Genomic DNA, 16,253 nt, shown 5'->3' with positions numbered 1-16,253 from the left:
TATGCAATCAACACATAGCATGAGTCTCGAGGTTCTGGCAGGAGTAACACCTCTCCAGAACCGTTCCCAGGAGCTCTCTCTTAAAATACTTATCAAATGCGGAGTTACGAACACACCTATAATATAAAATTTTGAAGAAATTCTTGGTCTGAACACCCCAACTAACATTTTCAGCTTTGTAAGCCAACTTTTCCAGCGTTGTGCTGTAAAGTAGCTGAAAAGAAGCTGCAGATACAGCTACAAGCAAAAGTTAGCAAAATAGTTTTGGAGAGCGTTTACTCAACTTTTTGACAACCATTATTCAATTTGTCAGTCACACTGAATAACAACAGCCAAAAAACGCTAATGTCTCTTTTATACACATACTAATCAACTTTCAACTTGTTACTGCAAAACAAAGCTAATAAAGTGAATATATTACTCATTTGATGGCTTCTACACAACCAACCACTCTTGCTGAATAACATAAACATCAAAAGTGCTTTTTCAACAACTAAACATCCTGTACTCAGCTAATAAACTGTGTTAGAGCAACTTCGGAAGCATTTTCACAGTCAACTAGGTTTATTTTTAGACGTGTGCAGTTTTACAGTTTTTACTCTGCTCTTTTACAAAGCTGAAGTAACTAGTCGAGAAAAGTGATTCATGTGCACTATTATAAAGCCTCTACTCAGCGATTTTGTTGTAGAAGGGCATGTTGATTTGTTTACATCAGTTCAAAGTGTTGGCGTAGCACAGTTGGTAGTGTCAATGTTTGCCAATGAGGTCGTCTCGAGTTCGATTCCAGGTTCCGGTGCAGGGTAAATAATTTGGTGATGATTTGTAACTAATTTCGATTAATTTGATCACAGCAAAATAAACTCAATAAATTCCTTCATAAAAAAGCGTAAACAGTATTTAACCCGGCTTCAAGAGAAAGCTGTGTAGTGATTATTGGATAACCGGGAAAAGGTTGAATAAGCGCCTTTCAAGTTCACACACAACTAAACAGCAGGATAACTGCTGTATAGAAGCGTTAATGGATATGCAATAAAAGCTTGTCCCAACCGTCCCAACAGCCATAAGTAGCTGACTAAGTTCGCCAGATTTGCTTGCATAGAGGTTGAGTAAAGGTTTCCTCATATCGTATAACGTTTGAATCAGGGTTTGAATACAGCTTGAGGCTGTATAAATGAAATGAGTAAAGCGTTCACATTGTGAAAATTGTTAGTTGGGACACAATCTCGATTCCTTGTTATAGTCCAGACCGTGCTCTCTTCACCATTAGCAGTTTCTCAATTGAATATGATCTAACGATGAAACAAGCAACTCATGGGATTCCTCATAAACTTACTTCGCATTGGGGATGATTTCCAACATGCCCGCAGACCATTATTTCATCTTCTCGGATAGTCTCAGTTCGAATGAGGCTATTCGGACGATGAAACCAGGTAGGCACTCATCTTATTTCAGCAGATGAGTGTGCTGATAGAAAGATCATATATGATTACCTTTTTATGGGTCCCCTCACATTGCTCAATCCCAGGCATTGAGAAGGCGGATTCTCTCACAAAGGTGGGCACACAAGAAGGCAAATTTTATGACAGGCATATTTCACATGATGATTTTTTAGAGTACCCATTCGAGTTGGCAAACCGATTGGGACAATAGAATTCTTGGACGGTGGTTACATCCAATTATTCCTAATGTTTCTTCGAGAGCGTGGTTAAGCTTAAACTTAGGTCGTGAATTCAACATTGACGTAGCTGATAGGGGTGCCTAGGGTGACTGCCCCCCTCCAGAATGAGCCAGGCTGCCGTCAGATTTTTTTGGAGATTCTAATACCGACAATTTAAACTATTTAAATTTTTAAAACATTCTGAAGTGGATTCAGATCATTCTGGACGGAGCGAGGCACGCTAGACAATAAGCTACGCCAATGGACACTTGCGTGTTGAGTAGAATTAGTTCCAACCACTACTCGCTGATTGCGCATCTCATGGACAGCAACATCTGTCGGTGTGGAAATGGCTACGATGACATCACCGATCACGCAGATTGGCAATGTATGGATAATGACACCGCCAGAAAACGACTTTAGAATACCCTCAAGGCCCAAGGAAGACAACCCTATATACCTAACAGAGATGTGTTGAGAACCCGCGATCTCTGCTATATGCAGTAGATTTATGTGCTTCTGCAAATGTCTAGTATAGGAATTTATTTCCTTTGTCTTTTGTATCTCTTTATTAGTTTTTGTTTGTCTTGTCCTCCGTCTCGATGAGTCTCATCGTCGCCCACTGGCCACCTTAGCCGATTGAACTCCACGACGAACCTAGAACCGCACTACCGTTCATACTGATGACAACGCTCTGATGAGACAACGAAACCCCAACCCAAGCTCCCCCCCCCCTCGATCCTATCCTTCGACATTGTACCCCTCTAACCTGAGGTAAGCCGCGAGTATTCGGTCCAACTCCTACTAGTACTACTGACCATAAATCTCCTTCAAATCTAACTCTTTGTGTCCAACCGGTCAAATATGACTGAATCCACTGTAATAACTGTTGCCTAAAAACTAACTTAGATGATTTGAATAGCAAAATAGGGATATCAATTCTATCCAACGATTTGCTGAAGTCAGTATATATTGCTTCAACATAATGTGCCTTGTCCATTGCGTTAATAGAAAATGTCACAACATTCAACAGATTGGTAGTCGTTGAACGTCCTTTAACAAAGCCATGCTATTTGCCTGCAATTAAATTCTTTACTTCAAATAATTTTGGAATGCAGAGCAATAGAACAACTTCACGGTAATTTTTTACGTCTGATTTTTATTTTTTACTTTTGAAAACTGCAATCAAAAACGATTCCTTCCAAATTGACGGAAGAACACAGGATTCGAGAGAAGAGTTGAACAGCCAAAACAATGGCTTGAGTGTTCACTCGGTTGTCGCCAGAAGCAGGCCACTCTCAAATGTGTGTCACGCAATCGTCTGACTCGGTAGCAACTATTGTGTGGTCCTCCTCATTGTTCTTCATCAGCAGTTCTTTCGGTCGATGCGTCGTCGACTTTGGAAAGCAACCGTTTCGGGATGAGTGTGTGAGTGATGACCAGGTTTTGCGTCCATTGCTGCAATGGAAGCGGTATGGCTCCCGTTGTCGATACTGCCATACAATGAAACCACTGAAAGTGGCCCCCGTTTTGATGGAGGAGGCTTATTGGATAGCAGAAGCTAAAGTGTTTATTGTGTTGTACTTTGTGACTACAGTTTTAATGTGTTTTTGTATAGTAAATAAGAATCCTCAGCTCTGTAAATTAAATTCGATTGAGCCTTATCAAATAAATTAATAAACAAACAAAACAATGTTTTTTTTTCTATCTCCTGCGATACTGATTTCAAGAATACTGGTGGCAATCCATCTGGTCCTACACCCTTTGATCCATCCAATGTATTTGGAGAATGTAAGATTTCGTTGAGGGTAACATAATAAACGGTCCTGGTCATCATGACTTGTGTAAATATCCTGGAAAAACTCAGCAAATAAGTTACTGATCTCGCTAGTCTTTTTTCCTGTTTTTTTTTTGTCTAGGTAAATTTTTGGATGTTAATTATTTGACTTCTGTTTGTCTCTAACAGAGCTGAAAAACGATTTCGGGTCTGATTTAATGTTGTCTTCAACCTGAGTGGTATACCGTTCATATGCATTGTTTATTTCCAACTTCAAATGATCGCATATTTTCAAATAAATTATGAGGTTCCTGCTCTTTTGTTCTCTTTTATAGACTTTATGACCCTTTTGTCTTCTATTGTTGAGATTCATTATTTGTCTATTGTACCATGGGGGAGTTTTAGAATCCTATGATTTTTTCCTTAGCATTTTCGGTACTGTCGTCTCTAATATATCGTATACAATTTGATAAAAAATATCTACAGCCTGCTCTGGGTTCGAAATTTTAAGCGAATTTTGTCCGTTAATGAAATTTAAATTGTTTTGGATAAGCATTTAATGGCCCCGTGGAATTGTTTTGCTTAATTCATTTAATTTCATTACTAATTCAGCTAATTACAAACACTGTACATGATCATCACTGACAATTGACATGGTTTCCCATGAAGAAGACTCCTAGAAGAATGAGTAACCAAAGCTATTTTGTCAATATCGTCGTGTATGGTCGAGATTTTGCAGCACTGACACGTATAAAAGTTTTTAACACACACTTAGATTTACTCGCCGAGCTCGGCAAAAAAAAGTGCCCAGATCCAACAGCCGAGCCTTTTGCAAACATCTCGGTAAAACATTCAAATGCTGTAAATTGTTAAATTATGCCTGTACTACATGAAGTGATTCAGTACTGTCTGAAGCTTTTCTTCAGTAATTCCGTACTTTTCAAACTGATTCCGAGATTTTCATAAGTGTTTTAGTATTTTTAGCAGTGATTTCGAACTTCTTTGAGATGATTCTGTCCTCCCCAAAGTGATTCAAATGTCTCTGATATGATTGAATATTTTCTGAAAGGATTCTAAACTTTCCTGAAGTTCAGTTATTACAAAGGGATTCAGTTGTTGAGCAAGTGATTGCAAACTTGAGAGAATTGATACAATACTATCCGAAGCTTTGTGAAGTGATTCAGTCCTTTCCGAAATTATTCAGTTCTTACGGAAGTGATCACAAACATTCTGGAAAGATTAAGTATTTTACAAAGAGATTCTGAAATTTTCTGAAGTCATTCAATACTACACAGCAAAAAATAAATTTTAATATTACATCCAAGAGGATGCACTTCTTTTTTTTTTAATGCGTTTATTTTTCCAGGCTCATTTGCTCATTGCGGAGCCGATATTCATCGTTTGCGTTACAAAATTACTTAAACTTAACATTAGTAAAGCGAGGCCTGATTACTCGTGGCTATCTCGAGGTTAAGGGTAACAAATTGTAACAAATGGATGGCAAGGTAGGGATTGAGAACACAAGGTTTTTTCGAGCAATGTGCTCTTGATCTAGAACTATGCGACATACTGGAGGAAAAGACGAACATGGGGGTACACCGATGGGGACCTAGAACTTGAGAGAAGACAAGATGACACTAACTACTATCCTCAGATCGATCCGTTTTAAAAACACATAAATTAAATTAAAATAATCGAGATCTCGGCCGCAAAGGTTGTTTTCCTCGGGCCCTGAGGGATGCGGATAACTCGGATCTAGCAACACAATGGTGGGTGCATGACCAAAGCACGTGGTCAATATCGTGATAGCCACTACCACAAGCGCACAAATTGCTGCCTGCGAGCCCAATTCAGAAGAAATGCGAGGCCAACGAGTAGTGATTGGACATGAGCCTTGACATGACACGTATAAAGTCACGGCTTATGTCCAATCCTTTGAACCATGGCTTGTTCAATACCTGTGGGAGAATAGAATGTAACCATCTTCCCAGATCACTCTCATTCCATTTTTGTTGCCAGTTGGTGAGGACGTGCTGCCGGGTAATTGAGAAAAATTCCGCAAAGGCGATTTGTCGATCAAAAATACCGCCTTCCATAGCGCCCACCTTAGCTAGCGAGTCCGCTTTCTCATTATTTGAAATTGAGCAATGAGATGGGACCCAGGAACAGTTAAATAAAGTACTCAATTTAGCTCGGATTTCGGTCAGGATACACTTTAATCATGCCAAAAATCTTATGTCATTTTTATGGCCACCAAAATAAATGCATTAAAAGCAGCGTAATGTGAGCTCATGCACTGTATTAATGAAAATTTTCTCCTTTTTGGTAAGCAATAATACACCTTATTTTCGACACGATTGAAGTGCATCCACTTTGATGTGATATCAAAATTACTTTTTTTACTGTGTATCCGAAGAATTTCTGAGCTTTTCTGAAGTGATTCAGTACTTTCAGAAGTGATTTCAAACTTTTCAAAAGTGATTCAGTTCTTTCCGAAGAGATTCAGTGTTTTTGGAAGTGATAACAAATTATCTGAAATTATTCAGTACTTTCTGGAGTGATTTCGTTTTTTTTTTTTTTTTTTGAACTGATTCAGTACTTCCTGAAACGATTCACTGCTTTCCGAAGTGGTTATGAACTTTCTGAAGCGATTCAGTACTTCCAAAGTGATTCAATCCATGCCTAACTGATTCAATTATTTTCGAAGTGATTCCATTCTTGCGGAAATGATTGCAAACTTTCTGGGATGATTCAGTATTCCAATGTGAAACAGAAATTTTCTGATGTGATGCAAAATTATCCGAAGAGATTCCGAGCTTTTCTGAAGTGATTTAAAACTTTCCTAGATTGATTTAGCTCGTTCCATAGTGATTTAGTGCTTGCGGAAGTGAATGCAAACATTCTGGAATGATTCAGTACTTTCCGGAGTGATTCCAAACTTTTCAAAAGTGATTTAGTACTCTTTTTTATCTAGTTTGTTTATTTGTAAGGCTCAATCGTGGTAGCTTTACGGAGCCGATAATTAATTGATCATTGGTTATAACAAAATTACCCAAGGTTTGAGGGGTACATTGTCGAAGGATAGGATCAGGGGAGGAGCTTGGAGGTGGGATTTTGTTGTCTCATCAGAGCGATGTCACCAGTAATTTAGTACTCTTTGAAGTGATTCCGAATTGTTTGAAGTGATTTAGTACTTTCTTAAATGATTCAGTACTTTCCGAAATGATCATGAACTTTTCCAAAGTGATTCCGAACATTCCTAAAGATATTCAGTATTTTCCTAAGTGATTCTGAACATTTTTGCAATGATTCAGTGCATTTCTAAGTGATGAATGCCCCGTAACGTGGGTAGATCACCTTTAGACTACTTCAAACTAGGGGAACAGGATTCTTCAGTAATCCAAGGAACACATCCTAGTCCTTGTTACTTTTTATGCCTTGTTGATAGTGACAAGACTTGGCTTTGTCCACCGAGGATGATCTTGAAACAAGGAAAAAATGAGTGAGTTAGTCTTCATCTATGCGATTCCTAATCTTCCATTCGTTGTTCTCTAGTTTGAAGTGGTTAAGACCAATGTTGCAAAGACTCATTTCAGTTTAAGCAATGTTTTTCTAAATTATGAAATAATTAGATGCCATGATCAAATTTTGAATTGGTAGGATACAAGAAGAGGTTTCAAAGAATGTGTTTGACATATTAAACCTGTTTATTTCACTTCATGAGAGTCACAATCAGCGATTTTTCACAAACTCACTCACTCACTCACTCACTCACTCAGCGATCAGCAAATCGCTGATTGTGACTCATAGAAAGCAAAATTTACAGGTTTTATGTTTTCAACGCATACTTTGTAACCTCTTCTTGTAAGTTACAAGTAAAACATGCCATCATACCATCTTTTGGTTTTATTATTCCGAAAAACATTATTTTAGCTGAAATGAGTCTTTGCAACCTTGGTTAAGACTAGGGTTCTGATGCATGGTCATAACCGGTGTCATTCCTTAGTTTTGTTGCTAAGGAATCCAATTTTGACTGACAAAGGGGCACGCCTTTGAAGGGTGTTTCAACACTCCGAAGGGTATAAATAGCGGGACTTTTGAATTAGGGTCGGATCCTTGCGATAAATGCAAGAATGACAACTGTAAAAAATCGAATACTTTATCATTTCTCAATAGTGATGGAGCAATACGACATGCACTAAACTAAGGAAACGGGATATACTACAATAGATCAAATTACTGGTCGCAGTGGTGTTAGGTCCCGAACAGAGGAAAAAAAAAGTGATTCAATTATTTCCGTAGTGAACTTTCCACGATGATTCAGTACTTTCCGAAGTAATTTTGAATTTTTCTGAAGTGTTTTCGATCTTTTTTGAAATTATTCAGTAATTTGTGAAGTGACTCTTAACATTTCTAAAGGGTTTCAGTACTTTCTAAATTGATTCTTAACTGTTCTGTATCGATTCAGTGCGTTCAGGAGTAATTCCGAGCTTTTCGAAATGATTGAAAACTTTTCTGAAGAGATTTAGTACTTTCTGTAGTGAATTAGAACTTTTCTGAAGTAATTTACTACTTTCCGAAGTGATTGCTTTGCTGAAACTGAAATGCTGAATTGAAGCAATTTAGTACTTTTCGAAGTGATTCCGAACTATTCTCAAGTGATTAAATACTTTCCGAAGTAATTTCGATTTTTTCGATATATGAATCCAAACTTCTCTCCCATATCTCACCGTGAATGAATTTTGAAAGCATCATCATGTCAAAATTTCTATCTTACGCCACTAAGTAGCGCCAACTTTTTGTCCGCCAATAAATTGCACCGTTAGTGGGCGTTAGCCACTTCAAATTAAAAGATTTCAATATTTTTTTTTAACTTAACATGTTTACCAGGGGTACTAGCCATTTCAAACTTAATATTTTTTTACTTCTTCCTTTTTTTTCTTTTCCTTGATTTTTTTCTTCGATCTTGTTTTCCGACACAAGTGAATCACTTGCTACCGACGCCAGTGAGGCAGCTCCCATATCTGGACCCTACCTATAGACCCATCAACTCATGAACTGGGGACCATCGGCTTTACTTCCCTTCCGAAAGGAATTCCGAAGAAAGGTGTGAATTGAATTCCGAAGGAAGGCGTGATCAGACATGTTATGCCTCAGAACATCCCGGCGGCGCTTACTGGGATTGAACCCAGGCATGCTGGGGTGAGAGGTAATCACGCTTACCACAACATACACCACGGCACTAAACTTCTTCCGGAACGTTTATATAAGCGGCGCTAGCCACTTCAAATTTTACGATAGATATCATTTTATCCCTGAACCTGTCTATCAGGCGCGGCCATTTAAAATTTAATATATTTTTTAAAAAATTTCCCTGAATTACAAGGGCGCTAGCATTTTACAAAATGGACCACTGCCCGGACCCGGCACTTAATGAAACCAGCACCATTAAATTCCCTATAATTGTTCACGTGAAATATGCTGATTTTCAGTCAAAAAATTCAGTGGCAATTGTAGCTATATACCAACTCAAAAAGATACATATTTAGAGTGAAATGGGGCAAAATCGACCAATTGCCAGCCTCGACACAGGATGAAAATTTCCGTTCTCGATTGAAATTCAGCGGCGTCTCAACTGTAGGAATTCGGGCTCGTTTTTTCCACTGTGAGGTGAGGGAAGGAAGATCAATTTTAGGCAAATTTACCGTGACATAACATGAACGCGCCCTAATAATAATATTTACAATGCATTCCACCATGGGAAAGTTAGGATATATGCAGTGTAAAAGGTTCCAATTGGCAAAGAAGCTTAATAAGTATATTTGCTCAGTGTGAGATGTTGTCACTTTAGTTAATGACAGTACGACAAACCACTAGTGCCGATTTACGAAACATTTCTAATTAGCAAATTTTTCAGTTTAGGATTGACGCAATTCTGCTATGTGAGTAAACTGGCATTTGTTATAGCGAAAACTTACCCCTTATAATTTTATCAAGTCGGCGCTTCTTTCAACACAATTGATAATGAAAATCCATCCACGAATGAACCAAAACAATTGTTGACTTCAAAACTCGACGACTGTTTTGATCAAGAAAATGTTGTCATGTCAAAATTTCAAAACTCATACAGGTGGTAGGTTTATCTGTTAAGGTTGGCATAACAGTCTGCGAATTTTAGTGTAGAAGAAATGTGTTCTTATGTTATCAATGCTTTTGCTACTGCTGCCAAATTACTGCAAATAAAGTTGAGAATTTTTTTAAGGCAAATGATCGAATCCCATCTTTAATTTCCAAAATCGTCATCAACAGTGTCATACATCTCGACTATCATGCGTCTCCATAAGGTCAATTAAACTTTAAATGAATGGTATATGTATATAGGGGAAATGGATGTAATGTCGGCCTAAATGCTCCTAATTTGGGCCCATACATAAAATCAGCAATCGACTAAATTTTCAATAGCGACCAAAAATATCCATTAATACCGTCCCAATGACGCGTTCATCTAGATAAAATTGATAAATAGCAGATTGTTAGCGATGGGCCAAATCTTAGGTCCATAGGTCAACATTAGAGCCTATTCCCCTACTTTTAGACATAAAAACTATAAAAAATCACCACAGACCTAACAGCTTCATACAGATATGCGCTTATTGTTCTTGATGCCCCTTTAAAATCCCGGTTCGGGGACGATCTTTTTTAAATGGATATTTTCCTGGATTTCTTTAAAAATTTAGTACGATTGTGATTGCACAGTAGAGACGAACCAGCCCACGACTGAAAATCTCTTTAATAAAGACAAGAAATAAATGAAAGTGATTGCACAATAACATCTGCGAAATTATTCAAAGATCACAAGAACACAAAAGGGAGACATATCTTATTCCGAAATTTGAAGTTGTTAAAATTCTTTTTCAGCGGTTAAAAAATAATCAGCTGTTCGAATTCATAATTGTATGAACCATCAACACCAATAATTTGAGTAATGCTTCCAATCGAAGTAAAACATTATCAGCATTCCGAAGCAATCACAAATCCATCGATCTGTCACTAAACTGCTATCACCAAGCACTTTTCATGCTTCGACATCTAAACAAAGCCATCAAAGAAAAGTACCTCCGCCAACACCAATCAGTCAGTTCCTGTCATATACGATTGCCAACATCGCACTCAAGCATCAAATAATCGCTCCCAATCCGATTACGTAGAACAAATCAATCGCAATCCTTAAAACCACTCGTACCATCTGCCACATACACGCAGCCACACACTCACACACACGCAAAGGAACGCTCTCGAGCCGAGTTCAGGGATCAATATTGGATCAAGCATTTGTCACGAGCTCCCCCGGAAGATTGCTTTTTGCACGTAAATTTTTACGACGCATTACACCAACCCACCCACCATCACACACAGGCTAGGCACTTTTATTTGAATCGAACTCCGACGGCAAATTCATCCTCAACCCCAATCGATACGCTGCTGCTCCTGCTGCTCGATAAAATCTTGCCATTTCAGTTGTCGTGACACATCCGGAATGCTCTGGTGCCACAGGACCCGAGTCTGTGATGGGATCAAAATTAATGACACGTCCCAGCACCACCTCCACCTTACCCACACACGCACACCTCCGCTTCGCCAGAACTCATCAAATTTTCATACCTATCACGTACCGCTCTTTTTCGACACATTAAAAGTAATGCTCAATTATATGATTATCGCCGCCGCCGCCGCCGCACCCAAACCCCACCACCCTTGCAAGCACTGTTTCGGATAAAGGGTTCCTGCACGTTCCGTGGATCCGCCAGCGCTCCACCAGCAGCAGCAGCAGCCAGAAAATCCCTTTTCCCATTCCGGTTCCGGACACGACTTGACGAGACTTACATCACATCACATCACACACTCATCTCCAAATGGTCATAATTTACAGCCCCGGAGTACTTTTTTGCGCTTTTCCTTCGGACGCTCCCGTCGCTGTCGTCGGTCGGTGCCTTCCATCTAGATAGAGCTAGAGAGAGAGCTATCCCACAGGGCGTCGTGTGGCAAGCACTCGCTCCTCGCATACATGCTTATGCTGATGCCATGGTTCGCACTTTTCCACCCAAGTCGGGAAATTTTCCCGACGGCAGCACGAGCGACCTGATCCTCCCCGGTGTGGCGTTGTCGGTGTGTGCGAGTGCTGCGCTCACTCGTACACAGGCAGCCAGGTACACCTTGCGCACGCAATCCAATGGTCGTCGGTAGTAGGGCGAAAAACAATAACAATAAATTATGAAAACAACATGCATTCTGGAACTGTCAGCTCTCGGCGTTTTTCGCGAAACGTTCGGGAGGAGAGATTTATGGCGCACGAAGAGAGCGACATGCGAAAGAGAGAACCGAAGGGAAGGGGAATCGTTCCCCTGTGTGGATGGCTCTCACGAAGTTTTATGTTATTTACTGCCTTCTGGGCAGTCTATTACAGTTTCGGTAAGGTTTTCTGATATGGGGTTGTATTAGTGCGGAGGTTTTTCCCCTTTAGAGAGTGATTATCCCCACCCAAATGTGGGTAGAGAGCAGAGAGCGCCCGGTGATCATCACACACTGAGCTCGGTTTGCTTTCAGCAGCTAGCCATCACTCAGTGTTTCGTAGACAGGCGGTTTAGCAAGAACGCGTCAAAGCAAAGAACCGAGACTTGCGGACGGTGTGTGTATCGTCGGCAATTTCTGCGAGGGCGAACAGCAGGCACTATACAGGGAAGAGTGCGCTGTTGAGATCTAGTGAAGAGTGCGTTTTCGTGTCGAAAGGTGAAAACAGAACAATCTCGCGTGCAACTGTGTGAGACTGTATGAGTGGGCGCACACGGCCTTCAATGTGCTAGTCGCGGAGACGACGGCAGTGGTGTCCTTCTGGAACGACAGGCACCGACAGTCTTCGTGCGAGGAGAGATCCCAACGCCTTGGGTGTGAGGCGGTGCTGCAAGGACCTGGGGGGTGGTAGCAGGGAGAGTACGAAGGCGCGAGTTCCTTTCGTGTGATTTCTCTCCGGAGGACGTGTTTGTGTGTTGTGTGGATGTTATTGTTTTTTGCTGGAGCCAGTTCGTGAGTGTTTTGTGTATATCGTGTGTGCATGTCACTGTCTACGTTTGTTGGCGACGACGTGTGCTTGCTTGTGTGAGACACAGGCTCCTGATGGTAGCAGGCAGCCTGGCGAGAGCGCGCGGGTCGTCATCATCAAACCGGGAGCAGCGAACGTGTTGTGTCGCTCTCGTCATGTCAATGATGTGATGTCCGTGTGGAAGCAAAGAGCTCGTCAAAGTCCGGAGCGCGCTTCGCAGCATCAGTCAAATCCGCGGTGAAAGGACGAAGGACAAAAGCATCCGCCAACAGTACGGCGCCAAACAGTGGCTAGTGTAGAGGTGTGTTGTGGTAGAAGAACAAGAAGAACTACAACGACATCAGCACCAGTAGCAGAACAACAGAGTGAATCCGAAGGCTAGCAGAGTGACATCTTTTGCCAGGAATTGGCAGCTAGAACCTTTCTCGCTGGCCACCAGCCCGATGAGAGACGCTACCGTCCGTATCGCGCGTGAACGCCGAGCTACTCCAAGAAGATACAGAGCAAAATGTGTGTCGTCGTAGTGTTTGGCCGAATACGCGAGTGTTTGCGACCCGGTCGCGCTTTGTAATCATCATCCCTTACTCACTTTGCCTGCGTGTATGCAAACAGCAGCACCTGTCTGCTCTCTTCCAGAAGAAGAAAAAAAAAACGGGAACAAGAAAGTTTCCCAGTGATTGAATCCGTTCACATGAAACCAGTCGCCAAGTGTTATTGTTGACCGAAGTGAAAGTATACCAGTTCGTATTGGAAGAGCAAAATAATAACCAAACCGCAAGCTAAAATGTGCTGAATCCCACGAACGAAGAGCAGTTAATCAACGCAAGTTGAGCCAATTTTTTTTTCCTGGAGTAACCGGTTAGAAGAAAACGTTTCAAAAATTGAGAACCAAAATCTCCCTTCAATGATGCTCCACGAGGCAGTAATGTTGGAAATCTACCGTCAGGCACTTCACGCCAGGTAATCATCAATTCCTGCTTCATTCAACGCTATATTATTTTAAAACCGAAACCCATCATCTAAGAAATACTCTATGAGGACCATGCCGTCCAACCGGCGAACTCCTTGAGGCCAATAAGTAGCGGCAGAAAACCTAACGAAACGATGATAGATGACGACGTGCGGTGTTATTTATAGTTTCATACATCTCAGACAGCTCTCCGGAGCTCTCGGCAGCTCTGAGTCGCTAATTAAAAGAAACAATAACATTGTGTTGCCTCCCACTTTTCGCCTATCGCAGTGAACGCAATTGTTTCTAGTTTTTTTTTTTTGTTCTCCATCGTTTTCGGTGGTCATTGGTGCGTGTTTTCACCGGAGAGCGCGTACTTTCCTACTGCCGTAGCCTGAAATGGTGCGGTGGAGCTACTTCAACTTCCCTTTGGCCGAGTGCTCTCCTGACTTGGAGATGGTGGTGCTGGTGGTGTGTGTTGGTACCGGGTGAAGTGTGCTACTGTACGTAGGTACCTACTGTGTTGTGCTATGGTGGCCTTCGATTTATGGCCTCCTTTAAGTGGAACGTCGTAAACTTTTATGGACCGGCCCCTTTGGTCGGTCGCTGTTGTGTAGTTGCAATATTTTGCTGTTTTATTTTTTTGGAGTCTTTCAATTTTTGAACGATGAAAAGGAAAATTGAAAACTTGTGCCGAAGAATGGCTGACGAAACACTGGCGGTGTTTGGTTTTGGCATGTGCTTATGGGGACATTTCTCGTGAGAGGTTTGTTTTTTCCTAGCTTCATTTTCACGATCAAATTGTAATGAAAGCGGAACTAAGTACAGTTTATCAGGTGTAACCTTGCTATTGATTATTTTCAAGCAAAGTGTTAGATTCTGGAAAATCAGACGAGTGTTTGATATGTCGTTTTGTAACCAGCAAATTAATATGCTTTGCAAACAGAAACGCTTTTAATTGTAAAAATGTTTTAAAGACTTTCGGCTCCGTCAAGTTTCATTAACAGTTGTCCCATAACAAATAAACAGTTAGAATATAAAAAAACAATGCTGATCGATGCGATGCTAATGTTTTACGAAAGCAGTTCTCAGATCCCATGGATGTTACAAAAGTTGTTTACATACACATTTTATACTGCCAAGGGTGTCGACTACCTGGAAAATTAGGGCATTTCAAGAAATTCCATTAAGTCTTGGAAAATCATGGAATCTAATGGAATTTATTTAACAATCAGAGAAGTATTTCTAAATCCTTCCTGAAAAGCATAACTAGTCTCATTCAATTCAATTACTCGGTTTAGTTTTAGGATGTTTGTTAATTAATAAAACCTTCAATAGAAATGTGAGCTTGTGAGAGCTGAAATGAATTACTTTAATTGCTAAAGCAAAGAACATAGTCCGCTCCAGCTGCATATGTATTGTATAAAAATTACAGATGCATTACTGTAGGAACTTTCCAAATCATATAAATTTACACGCTAGTGGGCCTTCCCTGATTTGAAATGGGATCCAGAGGGGCGGTAAAAATCCATTTACATCTTCGAGTAGAGCTATACATTGTTGGTTGTGACAAAGTTCATGCTCCAAGAGGATTATCGCATTTCTGAGTGGCGCTGTGTTTAGTTCGGTCAAACAAACAATGGGTTGGAGCGTCTTTGTGTAAATGCTAGAATGGCAAAAAGTTAAGAGATATCGTTCTGCACACTTGTAGTTCTAGTTCCTTATTGTGTGCTTAAGAGCCGGATAAGGATTAAGAATTATGATCCTACTTGCATGGACGAATTTTTCATTGCTTGAAGTGGCAGATTATGATTAAATATTGAACTCAGGGTAATATGGACCAAAATATCTAATTCTGTGAAAGCACAACTCTGAACATCAAATTTTCGGTTATGCTGATGGGAAGAAAGTGGGGCGCAATTCCAAGTACCCAACAAGCCTGCTTAATAATATTCCGACTAATAATGTGCCGAAGCCCAGTATAAGTCGTTAGTTACAAGGCTGTTACAACAGGTGCGGATTTCGCGAATTTCACGATTTTCATGGATTGTCGCGGATTTGAACTTTCAGTCGCGAAAATCGCGGAAACATTAAATGATGTCGCGAAAATTCCGAAGGGACTGATGTGCCGTCACAAAAATTGTGGAATTTATTGTAACCTTTCCGTCCCGGATTATTTTGTAGTCATCAATTTTGTTGTTCATTTGGCTCTGAATTTTTACCGGTTCAAACCAAACACCCTGCAAATAATTGAGAAATGATCACAATTGGTTTGTCCAATGTGAGACATTTACATGTTTCTTTTTATTTCCAATATGAACATTGCATTTTTGGTTGTCAAATCATAAACGAATCGTATTTATGCGAGCAATTGTATACCATGTATACCGGATATTCTAAGTTCTCCAAATCGTCCTGGAGTTCAGTTGGTTTGTTCAACCAAGACTGCAATAATGTATGTAGTGTATGTAGTGAAATATGTCCGAACAGATTCAAAGTGTCTATGTGGATCGTGCCCGACCTATTGCTACGTATACAAGATGTTATAGGTTCTGAAATCATTCTGGAAATCAGATAATTTTTCTACTAGATCACCTAAGACTAATTCAACATCTTTAGTATCGAAATATGTCCAAACAGATTTGCAGTGTCTATGTGGATCATGCCAACCTATTTCCGTGTATGCCAAATGTTCTAGGATTTCCAAATCGATATTTCGATACTACAGATATTAGCCCAATTTTTGTTGATCTAGTAAAACAAATCATCTGAA

General features: G+C 40.3%; 1 protein-coding gene across 2 annotated transcripts in view; it reads left to right on the top strand.

Moving 5' to 3' along the window:
* tio (tiptop) overlaps positions 1-16,253 on the top strand; it is a 143,982-nt gene that overhangs the window by 77,938 nt on the left and 49,791 nt on the right. The window contains exon 1 of one of the 2 annotated variants that reach the window (XM_065222999.1): positions 12,074-13,491. The exons of the other annotated variant lie outside the window; for it this stretch is intronic. Coding sequence (XP_065079071.1) covers positions 13,436-13,491 — 56 coding nt within the window. The 5' untranslated portion in view covers positions 12,074-13,435. Of the gene's footprint in view, positions 1-12,073; positions 13,492-16,253 lie in introns of those variants that run through there. 2 annotated transcript variants of the gene reach the window in all.

This window comes from Ochlerotatus camptorhynchus, unplaced genomic scaffold (genome assembly GCF_037179485.1).
Source record: "Ochlerotatus camptorhynchus isolate MF236.1 unplaced genomic scaffold, CSIRO-AGI_Acam_v1.1 ptg000015l, whole genome shotgun sequence".
Taxonomy (NCBI): Eukaryota; Metazoa; Arthropoda; class Insecta; order Diptera; family Culicidae; genus Ochlerotatus; species Ochlerotatus camptorhynchus.
Note: the sequence above shows the minus strand (reverse complement) of the source record. Positions and strands in the feature narration are given on the sequence as shown.